The 22,624-nt window shown below is 39.3% G+C and overlaps 1 protein-coding gene across 5 annotated transcripts in view; it reads left to right on the plus strand.

Annotated features, from left to right (window-relative positions):
- Positions 1-22,624, plus strand: part of NOL4 (nucleolar protein 4) — a 197,229-nt gene that overhangs the window by 110,533 nt on the left and 64,072 nt on the right. For all 5 annotated transcript variants that reach the window (XM_009683064.2, XM_009683062.2, XM_009683063.2 and 2 more), the window contains exon 6: positions 38-321. In XM_009683064.2, the coding sequence (XP_009681359.2) occupies positions 38-321 (284 nt within the window). The remainder of the gene's footprint in view (positions 1-37; positions 322-22,624) is intronic.

The following is a 22,624-nucleotide window of genomic DNA, read 5'->3' on the forward strand; positions in this document are numbered from 1 at the left end:
ATGTGGCATGTGACTGAAAATATATATTTTTTAATAGATGATTCAGCCGCAGAGAGTTTTAATGGCAATGAGACCGTGGGACACAGTTCCAATGCTTCAGGGGGAACACACTGCAGGGAGATGGCAGAAACCAACAGTAATGGCAAAACAAATCTGGAGCAGGATGAGCAGCCTCTGAACCTGAGTGACAGTCCCCTCTCTGCTCAGCTGACTTCAGAATACAGACTAGATGATCACAGCAGTAATGGAAAGAACAAATACAAGACTCTCCTAATTTCTGATCTCAAGATGGAACGGGAGGCAAGAGAAAATGGAAGCAAGGTAAGGTGCTTCCACATGCTCCAGATATGAAGTGTGTAGCTTAGAAAAGGAAAAGATTTGTACGGCCAAATCAAAGGTTATTCCCAGCTAAGCACTTAACGCGATGTATGTAATATATGTCACATCATTTCTCAAATGCTATACATAGACTTGTATGCCCTGTTACACATATGCGATACATACATACATTAAGTGTATGTGTATGTACATAGGTGTGTATGTATGTATATGCATATATATTCTGCTTACACACTGACAAAAATCAGTGCAGTTCTCTATTAATCAGGTGTGAATTGTATCAGTTCTTTTATCTACATCATCCATTCTATACAAACACACACATATATGTATATGTACATATATTACAACACATACACATATATAGGTATATATATTTATAGATGACCACCTCATTACATGTATTGTGTATCTACAGAATGAATCTGTTTGAATGTTAAGTGTATATGCCCAGGCAAATTACTACATGTGAATTATAGCATCTGAAAGGAACTGATCTGGTTCCTTCCTGATTGTTTGTGTTATGCAGGCACCCAACCTGAATTAAAACTGACAAGTTTGCTCTAAGAAGCTGTAATCCCCTGAGGGCTTTTCTCTGTAGTTTCCATTATGTGGGTAAGAAGTGAGGTGGTTTTGTTGTAGGTAAGGGCAGATCTTACAGATTACATAGCTAGCTTGATAGAAAGGTATTTGTCGTGAGTGCATGTTGCATGGAGGATGAAGAAATGGCCTATATAACAGAATTTATCCATTGATCTGCTCTGCTCTTATTGGTGACAAGTTTACTCTTGTTGCCTGGTAAGTCACAACTTAGCCTGATAAGTCACTATACTTTTACTGTAGCAATAACAGAATGTACTGGATTCAAATGCTGTTAATGCTGGTCACTAGCTTACAGTAGCACACTATAAAATAACCTGACAATATAGATATATTTGAACTGCTACATTTCCTGCAAGACTTTGAAATAGGAGTGATATGAAAAATCACTTTTCCTAGTTATATCCAAAGAGATTGTATGTGACTGATGTCTAGAGAATGACAGTTATTTATGCTAAAGTTTTAACTCCTGTCTTCATTGCCTGTGGAGTGAAAATAAAAACTTGAAATGTTTTTTAACTCAGGTATTTGGTTTGGGTGGGTAGGAAGAAGGGAGACCAAATATGAGATTGTTAGTTACTCCCTTTCTTGGCCATTTCAGTTTAGCAAATACTGCATCCCAAACCTTCTCCATAAAATCTTTATCAAAAACAGTTTAGCTTCATGGAATATTTCTGGTTCAATAAATATTAATTTAATTGAAAAAGTTCTGAATATCTCTAGACTTAGCATGTGTATACACTCTAGTGCTGGATTTACTTGGTACTTTGACTGCTGCACAGTGAATCCCAAACTGACCAATATAAACAGTATCTTCATTTGCTCCGGGGCACAATGTTCCAAAGATCCTTTTATAAGCCAGTCACCTAAATATTGATAGACACATAGGCTCTTTTGCCTGAGGTACAGTACTGCTTCTGCCATTACTCTTGCAAATACACAAGGAGGCTTGATGAAAGGAAGGAGGAGTCTTAACATGGAACTTATCTGCAACTAAGACAAAATATAGTCTAAATATTATATTTCTAATTTTAATCAGTTCCAGCACTACAGTATATTCTCAGATGCAAAAAAAAGTTACTGAAAAGTGTTAAAAATGTGTTTGCAGTGAATTGAGATAACAGTCAAAGCGTTCTCGTTCTTTGCTATTCTACAAATTTAAGAGAAGCTCCGATCTATACATTCTTTCATCAGAGGCCCCCACGTCCATATATTCTTTCATCAAGAAAGAATCCTACTGTCATCCTACCCACTGCATACTGCCAACAATATGCAAATTTGCCTCCCCTTTTTGTCTTAGAATGGAACTTATGTTGATATTTACAGTTCATTTAAATATATGATCTATTAAGTACATGCTAAAGATTATTAAATATGGAGTGAAGACTTCAGGAAGAACACACTTCTGGGATAAACAAAATTTTGTCAGAGGTTTGTAAGCTAGGCATAGAGTAAAAGAATATTTTTGTGGCTGATTTCTTATTTTACAGGTGAATTTACTCTTACTTTGCAAATTTAAAAATAACTGTAAAATTTTGGGGGGAGCAACAAAAAACTTCAATGTATTAGAATAGAAAGGGAATGTAAAACATTTCATGTTTCATATGCACATATATACAGGGTATATGTTGACATATACAGGTTGATAAGACACAGAGTATTATAATTTACTAGGAGCCACCTCACACATATCATTTTACCCCAAATATACCAAATATGTGGGGTGTTTGTCAAAGTCATCTAAGGGTTCTCCCAAGTCTATGGAAACCTCAGCCAAGAAACCTTCAGTACACCTTCAGTACAGCATAGAGATAGCTGGCTGTACCACAACACCTAACCCAGTCATTTCCAGCTATGCAGTTACTGGACATGACTAGACCTGAGTGGGTGAAATGGGTGACACGGTTGTGGGGGTTTACTACAGGCCACCTGATCAGGAAGAGGAAGTTGATGAGGCCTTCTATAGACAGCTGGAAGAAGCCTCACGATTGCAGGCCCTGGTTCTCATGGGGGACTTCAACCACCTTGACATCTTCTGGGAAGAGAGCACAGCTGAGCACAAGCAGTCGAGGAGGTTCCTGCAGAGCGTTGATGGTGACTTCTTGACACAGGTGGTGAATGAGCCAACGAGGAGGTGTGTGCTGCTAGACCTTGTACTAACAAACAAAGAAGGTCGAGCTGGAGATGTGAAGGTTGAGGGCAGCCTTGGCTGTGGTGACCATGAGATGATGGAGTTCAGGATCCTATGAGGAGGGAGCAGGACAATAAGTAGGATTGCAACCCTGGACTTCAGGAGAGCTGACTTTGGCCTCTTCAGGGACCTACTTGGAGGAATCTCATGGGGTAGGGCCCTAGAAGGAAGAGGGGTCTGGGAGAGCTGGTTAATATTCAAGTATCACTTCCTCCAGGCTCAAGACGGGTGCATCCCTCTGAGGAAGAAGTCCAGCAAAGTGGGCAGGAGACCTGCCTGGATGAGCAAGGAACTCCTGGCAAAACTCCAGCAGAAGAAGGAAGTGTACGGAATGTGGAAAAGGGGACAGGCCACTTGGGAGGAAGATAGGGATGTTGTCAGAGTGTGCAGGGATGCGACAAGGAAGGCTAAGGCCCAGTTGGAATTAGATCTGGCAAGGGATGTCAAGGACAACAAGAAGGTCTTCTTCAAATACATCAATAGCAAAAGGAAGACTAGGGAAAACGTGGGCCCACTGCTGAATGGGGCAGGTGCCCTGGTAACAAAGGATGCAGAGAAGGCAGGGTTGCTGAATGCTGCCTTTGTTTCAGACTTCACTGCTAAGGCCAGTCCTCAGGAATTCCAGACTGTGTGGACAAGAGAGGAAGGCTGGAGAAAGGAAGACTCTCCCTTGGTCAACGAGGATTGGGTTAGAGATTATTTGTGCAATCCTGACATCCACAAATCCATGGGCCCCTATGGGATGCACCCACGAGTGCTGAGGGAGGTGGCGGATGTTATCGCTAGGCCACTCTCCATCATCTTGGAAGGGTCCTGGAGATCAGGAGAGGTGCCTGAGGACTGGAAGAAAGCCAGTGTCACTCCAGTCTTCCAAAAGGGCAAGAAGGAGGAGCCAGGAAACTCCAGGCCTGTCAGCCTCACCTCCATCCCTGGAAAGGGGATGGAACAGCTCATCCTGGAGGTCCTCACTAAGCATGTGGAGGACAAGGTGGTGATCAGGAGTAGTGAGCATGGATTCCCCAAAGGGAAATCATGCATGACCCATCTGATAGCCTTCTGTGCTGGAATGACTGGCTGGGTAAATGAGGTCAGAGCAGTGGATGTTGTCTCCCTGGACTTCAGCCAGGCTTTTGATGCTGTCTCCCATCACATCCTCCTAGGTAAGCTCAGGAAGTGTGGGCTAGACGAGTGGACGGTGAGGTGGATTGAGAACTGGCTGGATGGCCGAGCTCAGAGGGTTGTGGTGAATGGCGCAGAGTCAAGTTGGAGGCCTGTAGCTAGTGGTGTCCCCCAGGGGTCAGTCCTGGGTCCAGTCTTGTTCAATGAATGACCTGGAGGAAGGGACAGAGTGCACCCTCAGCAAGTTGCTGATGATACTAAACTGGGGGGAGTGACTGACACACCAGGAGGCTGTGCTGCCATTCAGAGGGACCTGGGCAGGCTGGAGAGGTGGGCGGAGAGGAACCTCCTGAAGTTCAACAAAGGCAAGTGCAGGGTCCTGCACCTAGGCAGGAATAGCCCCATGCAGCAGGACAGGCCGGGGGGTTGACCTGCTGGAAAGCAGCTCTGCCGAGAAAGACCTGGCATTCCTGGTGGACAACAAGTTAACCATCGGCCAGCAATGTGCCCTTGTGGCCAAGAAGGCCAATGGGATCCTGGGGTGCCTTAGGCAGAGCGTTGCCAGCAGGTGGAGGGAGGTGATCCTGCCCCTCTACTCAGCCCTGGGGAGGCCTCCCCTGGAGTACTGTGTCCAGTTCTGGGCTCCCCAGTACAAGAGAGACATGGCACTGCTGGAGAGAGTCCAGCGGAGGGCTACAAAGAGGATGAGGGGACTGGAGTATCTCTCCTATGAAGAAAGGCTGTGAGAGCTGGGCCTGTTTAGCCTGGAGAAGAGAAGACTGAGAGGGGATCTCATCAATGCCTACAAGTATCTGAAGGGGGGGTGTCGAGAGGATGGGGCCAGCCTCTTCTCTGTGATGTGCAGTGACAGGACAAGAGGCAACAGGCACAAACTGGACCACAGGAAGTTCCATCTGGAAAAGCTTTTTTCCTGTGAGGGTGACAGAGGACTGGCACAAGTTGCCCAGAGAGGTAGTGGAGTCTCCTTCGCTGGACATATTCAAAACCCGTCTGGATGTGATCCTGGGCAATATGCTCTAGAGGACCCTGCTTGAGCAGGGAGGTTGGACTAGATGATCTCCAGAGGTCCCTTCCAACCTTGGCCATTTTGTGATTCTGTGATTCTGTGAATAATGGCATTATTGGGAGTTAGGTGTAAGCAAATATATTTAGAGTAACCTTGAGTCGTGTTCTTTCCATATGAGAGAAATAATCTGCAGTGTTCACCAAATATCAAATTGATATGCCACTTCTTATAGTTAAATGTTCTTATGGTATCTTTATGTGGCAAAAAGTTGAGAAAGGTTATATGAGAAGTTAGTGAAGAAAATATCTAGTTTGTAAGTGAAGGGAAATATATTTTAATTAATTTATAATTAATTTAAATATAATTAATTTTAAATAATTTATATTTTATTTTATTGAACTAGTGTTACAAGAAATAATACATTATGCTTCCTCTAGCTTCCGCTTTGGCCCGTTTAGCTAGCAGATGTTGCTTGCTTGAGATGGCCAGCACTCCTGTGAAACCCACAGGCAAAGGGCGAGCTGGGAGGGTCTACTTACTGAGGTGTGCCCTTCTTGCCCTGTCTCAACTGGGATGCTGCTTCATATATGTTTTATTTAGTTAGAAACCAACCTTTCTGTGGTCAACTTGAATCAATTCAGGCCTGTCTCTAGGTTTAATGACAGCTCATACTATCTCATCAGAACTCAACCGAGCCACAGAATGCCAGAAGGTTACGTATAGGTGGAAAATTATCAACACATTATACCTCTTCCACCAAATCATATATTTTCTTCGGGATTTTATTTTTCCTGGAAAGAAGCTTTTTTTTATACAGCTGTGTTGTAGATATTTGGCTGTACAACACTATTTTCAAGAATGGTATTTCCTTCACGTCTATGGTGGTGGGCTCCACCATTTGACAACACAGTTCTGATTGATAATATTCTGTTTATTGCAGTAATATGTATGACATAATTAGAAGAAGCATTTGGGAAAAAGGGTACTTTTTTGCATTATGTTTTATTTCCATATCTGACATCTAGTAGGCAAATGTTTTTTGAAAGTGGTTAATTATTTGTAGAACTCCCATTTTTACAGTACTTATCATGTAAGTGTCCTTTTTTAAGTGGTTGTATGCTTATGCTATGTGGAAAGTTTGCTAGATAGTCCCCTCATTCTGTGGAAGAGTCCTGAATTTGAAAACATAGATGCTTAACATTTTCTTGAAATCAGGCCTCTCTAATGTGCACAGACAAAATCACTAGTCATTTTTAAGAAATCTCATTTGTGGGGACTAATTGGTCAAGTTTCCTTATCTGAAAAGACTCTGATGAATAACTGGAGATTAGATAACCCTGTGAACAAATTTTAATTCAAATTTTTAAAGTACTAGGGTATATTATTTAAAGAATGCTGTTTGAATCACTTTAAAATATGACTTTGAAAACTGATCTTGACAATATTCTTTAAACTGGAGTTGCATTTCAAAGGACAGTGTAACTTTACTCTCTCGAACCCTCAATTTCAGGCAGTGGAAAAGTACAGTAACCTTTTCTTTGTGTGAAAAGGCTACATGCTATGTGTGGTGCAGGGGGTTGCCAAATTGTAATATAAACTTAAAAGCTGGTCCGAAAGGGTTTTACCTTGTACTGAAAAATGTTATACAAGGAAGAGATTGTCTTTCATAGTCTTAAATATATATGTGTGTGTGTGTGTGTGTGTATGTGTTTATGCATATATATGCTTTATATATATGCATTTATTAAGTTGAGAATAAGGACCTGATCCTCCAATGAGAACCAGATGTTCCCAGCAGTAGAACTTCTTTCACTCACTCAGGGCTCTGCTGAAGTCAGTGAAATTTTGTACAGGTGCAGCCATCTGCATATGTATTTATCTTAGCAGAACAGGGTTTTTGTACTACAGAAGACATACACTACTCATCTGTAAATGCTCTGCAACAAAGTCTTCGTGATGCAATATAGGAAAATATCTTTCTGAGTTAGCAAGCTGCACTTTTATTGTGCTGTATATTTTTAGCCAGATTAATAAATAGTTATCCATGCTTGTATTGCAAAGGACATTTCTAATGCACAGAACTTCCCTGTTTCTTTTTGGGATCTCCCAGATAGAAATGTGTGCTAGTGATCATGAATGCCCAGGAGATGCATTAGAGTGAAGTAACACGGAGGACACACTGAGCATCCATTTTGTCCAGCTATTTACTAGTTGCAGACAGTTGGCTAATGTCTGCTTTTTTTCACCAGACAAATTTCCAACAGAAAAACTGGACGCATCCAGGGACTCTAAACGTATGGTAGCCTGAGTTAGTATTTCCTATAGTTAGTATGTCTCAGTGTGTAAGCGGTTGGATGGAGATGTGCACAAGATAAGTAATTTTTCTTTAGGACTGAAGAAGAAAAGCAGTTTTAAAGGAGAGAGCAGTAGCTAATGATTGTTGCATCCAGTTACCTTAAATTATAATACTGTATTCTAATGTGCATGTCGTTGTAGTTACTATGATCCACAACAATGCAGAGCAGTTAGAAATTGTCATTTCTAAATGGAAGACCTTACTTTCTGTCACTCCTTTAATGCTGCACTTTTAAAGTATTTCTCCAGATCTATTCCTCAGCCGATTTTCAGAACAATGTCATTGTTCTGGGCCACTGCAGGGGGCCATTTGTCCCCAAGTACTGCAACTTCAAACTGATGTTGTTGAGGGATGTATTTACACTAGGGCAGGTTAGCCTGACAGGCTGTCACCAAAGAGCCCACTCCCAGGACGGTCCCACTCAAAGCAGGCTTTTAAAGACTATAAACTTGCTTGGGAACTGAAAACCAGAGCAATGTGGAAGATCCAGGGTGAAGTGTCATTTGAAGTTACTGCATTCAGCTCCAGTTAAAACCTTAGTCATCTTCATAGTTAGTCCAGCTGCAGTATCTCACAGCATCTGTTTTGCTGAAACTCATCAGTATTGAAGAAAAAGAGCTTAACCATCCAAGCAGCCTGACCTGAAAAAATGAATATACTCATAAACCTTTTGTAGTTTGAAGGTCTGTAACTCCAACTGGTTTCTAACATTGCATATTAATTTAGCCACAGTCAGCCTATTGCATCTCTGAGGCATAAGACCATTCCAATGTATTTCTTTCTCACTGTTTTTTTTCTTTTTTTTTAAAGATACGTTTATATCCTAGCACAATATGAAAGGTTAGACCCAACGTGCAGTGGGAACATTATTACATCTGACATTGTGTCTCTGAGACGTGTGGAGTCACTGTCTATCTGTTTGACTCTACATATATTTTTGTTTGTATGTTTGCTTGGGAAATGCTCAGAATTTAAGGAAGCATATGACTTTTTCCAAAGTTAAGTTGTGCCCTCAGGAGCTGTAATGGCCTTTTATACAGACTGATAGCTCATTGAGTAGTAATTTAATTTATTAAAAAAATATTCTGAGTAAAGAGTGAAACAGGTGTGCCTCTACCTGAAAGGAGAAGTAAAATGTAATCTGTGGGAGTGTGGGTTTTGAAGAGCAAAGTTGGAGACATTTTTTACTTTTTCATTTTGTCTTTTTTTTTTTACTTTTATTGACTAACTGAAACTTTTCATTTCTTTTTTTTCTTTCATCAACATTCATTATTTATATTCAAGTGACATAGAAGGGTTTCAGCTGAATTGCAGCATTGTCACATGGTGCTCATATGAGATGCTCACCTTAGCTCTAAGCAGGAAGGAAAACTGGGAAGGGTAGGATAAAAATTTCTCTTCCTCTTTAGGAAACCCTTTGAACTCTGCAAGGCTGGCTGTTTTGGTGGAAAAAAAAACCATTTTGACCTTCTAATTCATGTTGCCGTATGCTCAGGTTACAGATCGTGGGTCTGGATCAGGAGTTAGTTAAGCTTTTCAGAAAGGATTTTTAGGCTCCAGCTCATCCTCTCTGCAAAGCTTCTTGTTCATCTATTTTGCTTGAAGCTGGATCTCACTTCCTACGTATAGCATCACAGGACACTGGAAATTTTTTTCCAGTTTAACTGTTAGTTTTACTTCGGTTCTATAGTGAGAGAGAAAGTGGTAAAGCAATGACATACGTTACTGACTGCTGTTTTGTTATGCAAACACCTTAAGAGTCTGCAGTCCAGGTGTTTGACAGGCTTAATTGTTAAAATTAGGAAGATACTCAGAATGAAATTCTGTTTGTTACTGTAATGACTAATCAGTGGGGAGGTAAGAAAAGTCTGGTAAAAAGGTAAGTAGGACTCATCGCAATGCTTAGTAGCATAGTAGATTTTGAGCAGACAAACACGTAACAGTGGGACAGAATGCAATGCCAGCACATGCAATGCCAGCATGGTGCACGCCCTGCGGCACAGGAAGACATCAGCACATACTGAACCTACAGCACCCTCAGAAGGGCCCAGGCTGCTTCCACCCTCCCAACCACAGCACCAAGGAGAGGATGGTGACTTCTTCCAGCTGCTCCCCATTTGTTTTCAGATGGATTCTTTCATCGCTGCTATTCACTAAATACCTGGAAGTAGTTTGTGATGAGATTCAAAAGCAGGAATGATAGAAGAAGTGAACTGAAGGTGAAATCCACTCCCTACAGCCATCATGTGCAGGTGATGCATGGCTACAACACCTTTTGGTTGGCATCTCACATCTTTGTAGCTCACATCTTCACACCTCTTTTACCTCACATCTTTGGTATATGAGGGCAGGCTCAAGTGTTTTGTTGAACTGAGCACCTTGTTCTTTCTCTTCTATCTTCAGATTGGCTCAAAGTTAGCAGACATGCTAGCATTTTCCACAACTCCTTTGGTTATTATTTGCCATGGAAGGAGATAGGCTGCTTTTTTTCTTCTATGCATGGAGCAAATTAATGAAAGGAGATCAAAAAGTTTTGTGGCCTCCTCCTTGTTTCCTGTCCACCTGCTCATGCAAGAGTGAAACCAGCCTGTTACCTCTTTCTATATTAATTCCTACTTCATATATAGGATTTCTAAAAGTTGGTCTCGTTGTAAAGACTTTAGCTTTTTGCTGCACCATTTCATCGAATACTTTGGCTTTACTTTTCCCTATCTTACGAAAATGAGAAAGCTGAGAAAATCATAATTGTCTCCAGAAGTCAACTTATTGGTTGTTTGGACAAAGCTGCTTGCCTATATGAACAAATCGTCTTTCTTCCTTTTTGCTGCTCTTTGATAGGGGAATTGGTACAGGCCACTGAGAAGTTTTCTGGTACCAAAACATTTGATGTTAAATTTTGCTTCATGGAAAATAATTGAACATGGCCTCTCCTTGAAAAAGAAGTTAAATTTAGTAGAAGTCAAATTCATAAGAAATTTATGTTTCCCACATTTGAATCTTCTGGTTTGGGGGTTTACCTATAATAAATGTCTAAATGGAGCAGTGTTATAAAGAGAAACAACTAAAGGCATGTGAAAATTCAGTGCAATAAGTGTTTGTCAGAAAAATGTGAATGCTCTAGCGAAACAGTTGCATTCATCAAAGCCCTTTGTCTATGATAACATCAGTTCTATGCCTAATCCCTCCCACTGGAAATATATTTAGTAGCTGGTTTTCATGTTCAGAGAAAACTCTTGGAAATGAAATTGGTTTCCTGCAGGGCATTCATTACAATGATGTAAATTCAGAACAATTAAATTGAAGTTGATGATGTTACTCCAGATTTACATAGCAGTAATGGAGAATACAATCTGGCTCGGTATGCATATAAAATCCCAGCTAATATATAACTGGCAAGGAATAGAATAATTTTTAATGTGACTTTTTATAAATTTTCTCAGATTTTTTTTTAAAGGAACAGGTGTGCATTGGTCAAGTATCAGGCAGTGGTGCTATTGATTCCAGGTTGCATGTGTATTGGTCACAGATGTAGCTGTCTGTTCTCATTCACACTCACCTTCGGAGCCCCTGGTCCCTCATACTGACACAGAAGCAGTTGTACCTGGAGGGGATACAGGACTCTGTCCAACTTGGTTTTAGTGGCTGGACATCTGTTGAGACAAGAGGGAATGCTATCAAGTGCAGCAGCAATCGATGAGGTAAGGTGTATGAAGTTACTAATTCCCTCCCTGTGTACAGCCAAGAGCTTTTTATGACTCAACAGCTTGGGAACCCAAGTCTGTACCTTTCAGGCAAACTCCTGTTGACTTCAGCCAGGGTTTATTCCTGACGGAGACCTTCAGGATAGGCCCTTGTTGCAATGAATTTCTTCAATCCCTAATCTTGTTTCTGTGGTTCTGTTTCTCAGGAAGGAAGTTGAATTTGTGTTGAAGTCTTATCAGGTCAAATGGTTCGCAGCAGCTTTCTCTTCCCCTTCTGTTACGAAATATATGAACCACCTCTGTCAACTGGAGAAGCCTGAGAGCAAATCTTGCTCTTGGAAGATTAAATGCTATTTGATGGTAAATTGAGCAAGATATAATGGGGCAACAATAACTGCTACCTGCCCCACAACTGTATTTAATCTTAGTACTATTTACAGCTAATGAACTGTCATTTTTTTTCTTTTTCAGATGTCAGAGGTTGAAGAGCTGATCCTCAAAATTGTTCTCTGATGAATGGCTTGATAACTGGCCACTTCCAACACTCTTCCATTGTTATTTAAGGAGCTGACAACCCTGAAAGGCTACCTGTATTTTTTTCTTCTGGCATTGAAATCTTTTCTGTATACCAAATGAGCAGCTGAAGAAAGGGAAGAAAGAAGAAAAAGGCTTCTTTTTTTTTTTTATGATTGTTTTATGACACCATGCTGCTGGAGTTTTAAAATAAATATAACTTGTATTAGTCATCTTACAGACATCTCCCTTTCTAATCTTGTTTTTTGCTAAATGAAAGCCAGTAGTTAAAAGTTTTGCTGCTTACTTGACACACGTTCAAACATACTGTGCTTTTGTATGCTCTTCATTTTCCCTCTACAGCAGGACTGAGAAATGACATTCAGAAATGTCTAGGCATTGTAGTAGGGTAAGTGCAGCTCTTGAAAAAATATAGAAACTCCAGTTACACCTAAAATGTTGCTATATGTAGCAATTGCTAGGAATAATCAGGTACACTAGCATATTGAATGCTTTTCTGGATACTTACTTATTCAGGTAACTGGAAGGTGATACTAGAGAGGTGAATTAGTCAATCCTTTTAACAAAGGGAAGGAATAAAGGAGAAGTAGAATTCCACTTCAAAACTATTTAATTATTTTGCTCTTTTTTATATTTGTGTTGCTAGAGTTTTAACCCTCTGTTTGCTCCTCTTGCTCTGCTTGCCTCCATTTGCTTCCAAAGAGCTCCTAGGAAGACCTAGCTGAAATTTTGTGTTTTTGAATAGAACAGTAGATGTAAATAACAAAGTCAATTACTGGAAAAGAGGACTGTAAAGAATCACCTGCTTTGCTGAATCCAGTCCTCTGGAAATGGCAACCTGTTTAACAGACATTTAATCCAGGCGGGTCCACAACAACTCAACTCACAAAATCCACAAGATACATGAAGTTGTGTGTATTAGCCTTCAGACTTACAGTAAACAACAATGGTGCAGCTGTAATGTGGTGCAGAACAAGAGTGAGATATGAAGTCATTACTGATGTACTAAATCCCTGCAACAGCAAGGAATTTTCCTAGGTGAAATTCTCACATGGTTCCTGGAAGTGTATCATTCTCCACAGTAGAGGGAGGCAAAAATCAGCCTCCAACAATCCTTGTCAATGGGCCTGAGGTTTGGTGTGCCTTATGTTTCAAAACGTCTTGCCTTATAATTCGCCTCTAATGGTGGCCCATTTTGAATACTTCAAATACTTGAAGTATTTGAACACTTGAATGCTTCCAAAAAACATGAAAAAAATGCAGCATCTGCATTAATTATCAAGGTGGGGGTGGGGATGGGGATGTAGGTAACTAGTGGAAGCCATGAAATGTGTGCCATGTATATTTGTATTAAACAGTCAACAAACTGTGATCTTTCAGTCTTTCAAAACATACGGTACTGAAGAAACCACTGACTGTTATGAATATTACAGAATAGTAACCTTGAGCAAGCAGCAGAAGATCCTGGAAAGTGGTATTTGAGAGCTATATAAGCAAACAAAGTATCCTGTTCACTGGGGCACTGATGACAGGGTATGAAAACATGAAAATATGCAGCCAAAGGTAGCGATCTGTAACTGGTGTGGGTTGATATGCCACACCATACAGGTGTGGCATATCAAGAACCATTTTAATATTGGGTGAATTTCATATGCGTGTGTAGGGTTTTTTAATAAGCTGCTGGTTTTGGAGCTTACAGTATTTGTATGAAATACTGCAGGTGTTGCTTGGATCTTGGCATGGTACAACCATTTCCCACATACCTGTTTCTTCTCATTGGCTACTTTGTTCACAGACTGTCATTCTTAGTGTCCCTTCACATCTAGTTATTCTGAAGTTTCTTGGCTCTTCCCGTCATGAAGACACCATGAGCTGTTCTGTTCATTTATATACTGTAGAGATATAAGTATATATGTATGCTTATATTCATTTTGCATTAGTCTGATGCAAAGTCTTATCCAGTGGGTATGTCCCCAAACTTAACGGCATCATACAGGCAAATCAGGAGCATATGAAGAGCTCACATTTCTGTATGTCACTGAGGCATCTGCCATGTCACGCACCTAACCTTGTGTACAGGTGCTCCAGTAGGCAAGTGTGATTGTCTTTTGTGTGCATTTTAGTTAAAATCGTGATGATGTCTTGTATGTCACTTCTAACCCCATTTTATGGTCAGTGCTGGGTAGAGCTCATGAAGTAATATTTTCCTCCTCTTGTGTTTCCCATGGCATCTGAGAATTGTCTGGCTCCATCAGGAAGATCCTTGCAGAACTATTCAGAATTTCTGCTTTGTACCTTCTGCCCCTGAGCTCCTGGGCTGTGTGGAGTCTCAGGATGGATAAGAGAATCAGCCTGAAAAACAGAGAAAGGTGAGTTAATTTCTTTAGAGGTTAGCAAGAATGCCCCCAATTTGGCATGTCTTCAGTCCTCAACATTATACTGTGAGCTCTATATCAGCTCTCAAAAATATGCATGGATATTCCTTGGGCCTTTTGTACTGACTTAGTGATATATAAGTATTTTTGCGCCTCTCTCCCCCCCACTCCCCATGCATGTATCTTTGTCTCACTTTGTGCAGTTAGTCATATGCTCTTAAAAAATCTTTTGCAGGTGGAACCCCGTGGGACTGGACCCTTATCAAAAACTGTATTAAACACTTAAAATAAATGTATAAAGATCCCCATTTCTTTCTGTGTGGTTGCTTATAGGGATTAATTGTGGTTAGTGGAAAAGAAGACACATGAATCTAGGGCACGTGTGCCACTTCATACCCTCTTGGCTCAGCCAGGAGGTAGAGAGATGGTCTGAGTGACAGGCAGGCATGTCTTGGTGTATGCTTCTTGTGTTAATTGTGCCTCAAAGATGACCATCTCACAAAGCTAGTGTTTCTGTGTGGTTCATCAGATGCTTTTTAAATCCACCTACATACCCAATCGTGCAAGTATTGTACAGGTTTCTGTAATACTGAAAAAAGATATTGGAAAGCTATACTGGATTCAGAAAAGTAATACTGAGGAGATGAAAACTTGCTATACAAGGAGAGAATTGCCATTTTAGAGCTAAAGGAAAGTGGTGGCTTTATGGCAGTTTTTCTCCCTGGTTCTTACCAATTAATAGATTGTCTTTTAATTTAGATGAAAGTTAAATTAAAAAAAAAACAGATAGGAAATGAGATCAAATTTCTTTGCAATGATTGTAACCAATCATTCTGATGGAAGTAGTGAATTATTACACAAAGAACTGTATATGATAGGGTTTTGGGGGGAAATATTTCTTCTAATTCAGCTGCAAGTTATTTAGCATGATTGTGTTATTTAGGAAAAGAGTGGGAACCATTCCCTCCTTTCAAGGCTTGCTGGGTGATGTTTCACAGTGCAGGAAATACTCTTCTGGGGTTCAAATCTATGCATCTGTAAAAGCATCTGGAATGCTTAAAGAGCCCAAAAGACTTTTAGCCTCTCAAGCTGCCAGTTCCCTGGCATAAGTTTTTGGAAAATCTGGCCTGTATGTCTATATCTCACAATCTTTAGTAGATCTTAGTCCTGCATACGTCTTGTTTTGGGTATAATCCCTAGGACAGGACATTTATTTTTATTGCAGTCACTAAATCAATCTCAAATTATTCTTACCAGTATAAGAGGTAAATAGTTTTTAGGACTGTGCCTGAACTTGATTGAGACCACATTTTATCTTATTTTTGCTTTATTTTAAATAGGAAATTCACAGGAAGGGAATATGCTACTTTCCTTTTATTTCATTCCTCTGCCTCTGTATTTAGATTTCCTTTTTTTTTTAATAGTTTATACTTACTTTCTAATTATGTTTATAGTACCAAAAGCATATGCCTAGGACTACGTCTGTCAAAGAGCAAATTCAAAAATGAATTTAAACTCTGTGAAATCTACTTTATAGTCCAACTGGAAGGCATTTAGTTATCTCTACTTGATCTATTCAGCCCGTTTGAGGTAGGTGTGTCAGTGGACTTGGTGGTGGCAGAATCTTCAGAACTTTTGCTCCACCTTTCATAGTTTTATCCTAGTTTAGAGGTATGTCCGTTAACCTGTATATTATGCTGCAGTGCTATTTCTTACATTTGTCATTTAACATCTATAATTCATACAGGTAATGTAATTTTCAGGCTATGTTATTTCTAATAAGATAATCCTGTGCATGATAACTTCATACAAGACTGGGATATTTATATCTATGCCTATATATTCATTGCCAGGGAGTCCTGTGTCTTAATTCTTTGCATTTACATAGCATATTTTGGATTCTTGAAACATCCATAAAAATAAATCAGCTTAAGTTCAGTTCACTGCCATGAGGCAGGCATTCTCCATCACTGTTTATTGATTAGGAGATATAGGCATGAAATAGTTCATTGACTTTCTCAGAGCCAAACAGAATTGGAAAGTTTCTTCTGTTTTTGTTAGCATGACCTACAATTCAAAGAAGCTTAAAAAAGAAGTCTGTTTTCGTTTTATGCAGTGCCAGAACTCTGAGAATAGACAATTTCACTGTTTCTCTTGTTAAATCTATGCAGCCCTTATCATGAAAATGTATATATGTATACACATAAAAGGTCCTATGGACTTCACTACTAATAGTTATGTGAATAAAGCTAGGTTGCCTTTTAAGTTAAATTTTTACCTTAAATTTAGTCATCTAGCTTCCCTCTATACTGTATTTGGAGAAGCAGTAATACAGAAGTAAGCAGCTGTGGCAGTTCATCCTGCTTTAAGTTAGCAGAATAGGGTTTGCTTGCATAGACATGGGCACCTGATCTCCTTGCAGACACCCTAGGGTAACATGTGCCCAGCCTACGGCTCTCTGAAAGGACATATCTGTCACACTGGCCCTGAGCTGTGTTTGGCAGCCCTGTACAGAACTCCTGGATGTGCAAGAATGTCTAAAAGGGCACCAGATGCCTAGATTTAGGCAACTGAACCCCACCTATATTTTAGGATGGTATAGGTGCTCTTCATGAGGTGTCTGCCTTCATGAAACTGACAGGAGAGGAGCCTATATGAATGCCTTAAATTAGAACCCTAGTGTTTAGTTGGCAAAAATTAGTTTATGAGAATTTCATCCATTCTGTTTGTACATGCAGAGCTCCTCCTATGCTGTTCTTGTGAATTTTTTGCATTTCCCAAGATGTTTTTGGGAATGTGATATGTCTTCTTAAAACCACAAAATTGACAGGAATCCTAAGGGTTGCACAGTTCTTCTTAAAACTGCTGTTTACTTATTTTCAGTATTATATTTTCTTTTTCATATCAATTATACCGAAGTAAATGAAGTTTCAATCTATAATGTCAGGTATCGTGTAACAAAGCCTATGATTAGCCACTGACTTGAGGAATTCAGTTTGGTGATAACATTACTGATTTCAGAAATAATATAATCAGATATACCATAGCAAAGTGTTTTTGTTAACATTTTGTAACAAATGGTTACCAGTTAGGTGCAGCTCAACTGTTAACATTTTGTTGCAATATAATCTTGCTGTTTGCAATACGTTATCATAGAAATAGTTCAGAAAGAGAGTTAGGATTCTTTGGCCAAAAATGGAAAAGAAATATGAAGTCTAAATAGTTTATTTCATGAATTTTGATTTTTTAAATTATCTTTCTTCTTGTACCTTTTTATATACATGTAAATAGGAAAGGAATTGAACATACTTATCAAGAGATCAGAAGTTGTAAAAAAGTCTCAGTTACTCTGTGGAAAGGCTTAAATTAGTGTGTGTGCTATGATATTTGATTTTCTTATTCTCTTATTTTCTGGCACTTGCTGTATGAGATGGATTATTCCACTTGTTTAGATGCAGTGAACCAGATTTAGAGGTTCTAGAGGAAGCATGCAAACTGTATCTTCCTATGGATTATGTATTTTGGCAATAAGAAGGGATGCAAACTAGAAGCATAAAAAGAAGCTTAGTGTGATCAGTTAATGTAGCCTACATTTATTGCCAGGTTCAGCGTACTCTGGTATAAATTGCAGTTAATTCCATTTACCTTTATGCCATAGTCCTTTCTTTATATTTCTGAGGATAGGAGACTAACACTTGGCCTATGAACATCCTTAAATGTGTCTCAGAACATGGCCCTGGCCCTTCAGAGTTGGACAAGGTAAAGATATTAATTTGCTGACTGGATCATTGATTGAACTAAGTAATGAGTATGTAGCCAAAATTGAGAGGACTGCAGAATGACAGGACTGTAGAAGTGTGAGAATAATTGTCTAAAGCTGTATAGCAGTATGATCAGACAAGAAACTTCTGCTTAATTATGAAAAAAATGACAAAATGCAAAATATTAGTTCAGATCACTGAAGTATTGGACTTGAAATTTAGGTTTACAATTTGTGTACAGAATATGTGTGTGCGCACATGTATACTTGGATGGGTAAATCAAGCAAGTTCTTTGACTTCCTCCTTAAATATTACTTTTTATCATGCAGTCCTTGTTTCACAGTGCTGGTATATATAGCTTGCTGAGCTGAATGCTCTCCGGATTGCTAAATTTATGTCCTACTTAATAAGTTTATGTACTTTCCACATATTCCTGGCAAGCGCTTTTGATAGTGTGCCTGTATACACACCTTTACATTACAGAGTGTTTTCCTAGCAGCCCATTTTCTAAGCTGAGATTATATGATTCAGCCACTAAAAGCACATAACCAGTGTTGACACAAACACATCCCGCAGCAGCCTGCACATACCACTTAACTAGTGTTACAGCTGGCTGGACACTTGGTTTACAATTCGCTGTTTTATGGGCAAGTGTTAACTGAAACATCTAACAGAAAACTTAAAAAGGTACAAAAACTAGCAGCTTTTTTACTTTAAATAGCAAAGAATATACAGAGTTGTAGGGAAAAATGAACACCTGGTCATGCTCCATCCTCTTCAGTGCTCTGCAAAGTTTTTCTGCCCTAGGTCAGAGACTGGGGGTGCAATAGCCTCCCTCTTCCTTCCTTTCTCTGTGAAAATGGCTTTGTCACCAGGATATGAAATTTCCACTGCCATGCAGCCATTTTTTGCCCTCAGTTCATCTGTCCATTCTTCCTAAATGGCATAAATGACCTTTTATGTTATTACCTCCTGTTTGTTGTGGTGTTGGGACTTCTTCCCTAGTCAGCCTTACAAGTTAATCCAGGTCAGCTATGTTGTTATCTGCCACCTAATAACTGCATGAGAGTCTTCAGCTCAAAAAGTGTATCTATCTGCTCTGTTTGGTGGTCTTCTCTTCATCCATGATTATCCCAATAGATGATCATCCAATTTTAAGGTCTCTTCTTACACTTATGCCAGAAGCAGAAGTTTCCCCTGTGGGCTCTGCTACAATATGTGATGGCAAAAGTGAACAGAGGAGTCAAAAAAGCTAAGTTTTACCTCCTCACTGCCTTAGTTCCGTGACCTTTTCTTGTCACGGCTGATTTCAGCAAAAAAGGTTCAGAAAGATTCAGTCAAAGTAGACAATTTATTGAACAGAAAAAATGGTGAGATTAGCAAGAATAGTTAGAAGAGATTCCCTGCATGATCTTGGGAGCACACATTTCAGGTCATTGCGTTACCTGTGAGGAAGCGTCAAAAGGGGACAGCCAAATAAATGATAAAATTCTGAAAAGTGAAGAAAAAATGTGTAATATTATGGAGGTACTTTGATTTAGTCAAGAGTTTGTAAAATGAAATTAGTAGGGTTTTCACAAAGCAAATTTGTGGTAGATTTTATTGAGATTGGGACTCAATTTGATGCAGTAATATTTTTACATGGCACTTTTAATGCAGCTATTCCAAAAATTATTCTAAATAGAGAGCAAATGAGGAAACGATCCTACATGTTCAAAGGCAGAGCACTGAAAGGAACCGATTCTGCAAACGGCATGTCAGAATTTAGAGTGGATTTGAGCATTAGCATTACCAGAGAGCAGCACTCCTCCCTGAGGGGAGACAAGCCAGGAGCCAAGGATGACCGCAATACAGGTGGAGGTAATGCTCACTCCAGAGCATTGAAATGGCAGGATCCAAGGCAAAGGAAAGGCATTTGATCTGAAAAATTCATGGGCCTCGCTAATCCCACCCTAAAACCTGTCTTTCCTCCAGGAAAAAAAGCAGGTTCTTACTGTGAATTAGTTGAGTGCATTGCAGTTTTCAGTGATCAGGTTAAGTGAAGGACTAACCAAAGTAAACAACTTTTTCATGTGCAAAGGCCGACAGAGTGTTTCCACAGCTCCAGTTGTTTAAACATGTGAAACATGAGAACTGCAAAATGCAAGATAACAAAGGCTTAAGTTTGGCCCCATGATCTTCCTGTCTTTTCTGGATCTTCAGAAATTTGCTTAAGCATGAATTTGCCTGTGGTCTAATTTTTACAATTAAAAAAATCATTAAAAATGCAACAATACGTTATAGATACATTACTCAAGAAGTGTCAGGTTACAGTCTGATTCATTTGCGGACAAAGAACAAAAAAAGAGAGGATAAATAGGCTTCAGGTTTATTTCAAGGCTCTATAAAACAGCTACTGAAGTGCTGACATTAGAAACTGAGAGTGTAGTCCATGGAGTGGTGTAGTGCTGCCTCTTGAGAAGAGAGTTTTCTAGCTTTGACGTTTTTCACAGTACGTGTACAATTTTGCTTAAATATTTACTTCTTAATATTAACAAGATGAAAAATAAGAATTATTTGTTCATTTAAAATATTAGCACGAATATATTAAAAATATTTTGAGAGTGGTGGTAGGGAGAAAAATTCCTTGTAGTTAATTTTCAATGAAAAGCCTTTGGAGAAGAGCACTCTTGGGAGTTAGTGAGGGATCAGAACAAAAACTTCTGATCTTTAAAGTCTTGCAACTAGATGATTTTGCTCCATCTCCTTGGCAAGGTAAGACTTCACCTGCCAGGCTCCGGTAATAATTTTTATAATCCTGCTCCTGGGAATGCATTGTGAAAAGGAAGACTGATGATTTAGAATAAAATCTGCTTCCATCTTCCTCCCTGTGGAGTTTGTCTGGGGAAAGTCTTGTAGGGAGCTCCTCTGCAAATCCTGAAGTCTGAGGTAGTACAATGGGAGTGGTCTGGCAAGCAGAGCTGTAACCTCTTTGCTAGTTTTCCCACATTGATAACTCTATTAAGGAGAATAGTTTATCTGTCTTTCCTACTCGCTGTTGAAAGACTAAATGGTAAATGACAGAAATTTTTACTTTTGGGTTATAATCTTGGCTTTTTCTGGTTTTAAAGAAAACCAGAAAAGTGCACGTGACCCTTTGATTAAGCATAGCATGCAGAATTTATTAGCAGTTAAAAACTACTGGATGCTCCATTTGTCAGACATGACTTAAGAGCAGGCCCCTGGAAGGCAGCACATTAGTGGGAATATTGCTGTGTGCAGGCGTGTTGCTTCGTACATTGGTTAACCTCCCATAGGTTTATTAAATAAAGGTAGCTACTTGGAAAGCTGGATCTTTTTAAAAACATCACCCTATCAAATCATTTTCATGAGAGAAGTATTTCATGCTTTCAGCCCAGGTTATTTTCAGTAAACATCACTTTACGTTTCTTTCCTTTGATCAAGCTGTAAATTAAAATTACATTAGATAAAAATTATCCCCAATCTCATCCTATATTGAGAACTACATAATGCCCTGAACATATTCATATTTCTATGGACATCCAGAAAAATAAGAGTACGTATTCAAAGCGATATTAAGGTGATTAATAAATATGGGATTATTCTGTGCATGGATACCTCCCACACACCACTTTGAAATTCACTCTATCTAGAGCAAGAATTTGTAAGATACCTGCTAGATTTTTTTGAAGTATGACTTTCCATAAAAATACATTTGGATGCCAAGTGTTCTAGAGATTTTATGCCAAACTGCCCCTATTTTACTCATGACCCAGGTAAGAAATGTCTTGTAAAGCCTTGATTACAAGAAAGTTTTATCTAGGAAAAATTTTACTCTGCTATTTGTATGGTATTGTTTATTTCATCAATGTGAATAGATCTGTTCACTGTAGTTCCTGCTGATCATTAGACAATATTGATTTTGTTTCCTAAAGAAATATTTTCAGCTCTCTTAATGTCTTTCCCAACCTAACCTTTAAACCTCTTGACCGATTTCAATCTAATTTGGTAATACAATAATCGTGATTATGTTGAGTTCCTACAGGTTTTATGAAAATATGCATCTAATTCAAGTAGAAAAACCCAGGTTACTGCCTTCAGAAGGGTCTTTCATTTTAAGAGGCAGAAGCCACTTGGGCGATCAGTACTGTCTTAGCCCCCAGTAAGCCACAAACCCTTGCCTTGTGAGAAGTGCGAGTGATGTGGAGTGATATGGAAAAGCATGCTGATGAGCACTTGAAGGTGTAGGATGTAAGTCAATAGGATATCAAGTTTTTTCAGTTCCATTTTTTTAAGATCAACCTGTTGAATCTACTTATAGTATACTGGATATTTCTGTATAGGATTTACCAACTGGACGTTAATGGTACTCCTTTATGAGACTTACAGAAATGAGTTGATTTACATAACAGACGCTGGATTTCCTGGGAGATAGTCCATATACTGCCAGAATGAATCACGGTCCTGTATTTTGTTTTTGCTTGTAACGTTGCGGAAAGAGTTTACTGCATAGAAAAATTTAATAACTGGGGCCCATATCATTCCATTCATTTAAAACAGTGCTACTAGAGTTACAAAATTTCTTAACAAGACTGAAGAGGTCATATTTATCATAGAAAAC

Source organism: Struthio camelus, chromosome 2 (genome assembly GCF_040807025.1).
Source record: "Struthio camelus isolate bStrCam1 chromosome 2, bStrCam1.hap1, whole genome shotgun sequence".
Taxonomy (NCBI): domain Eukaryota; kingdom Metazoa; phylum Chordata; class Aves; order Struthioniformes; family Struthionidae; genus Struthio; species Struthio camelus.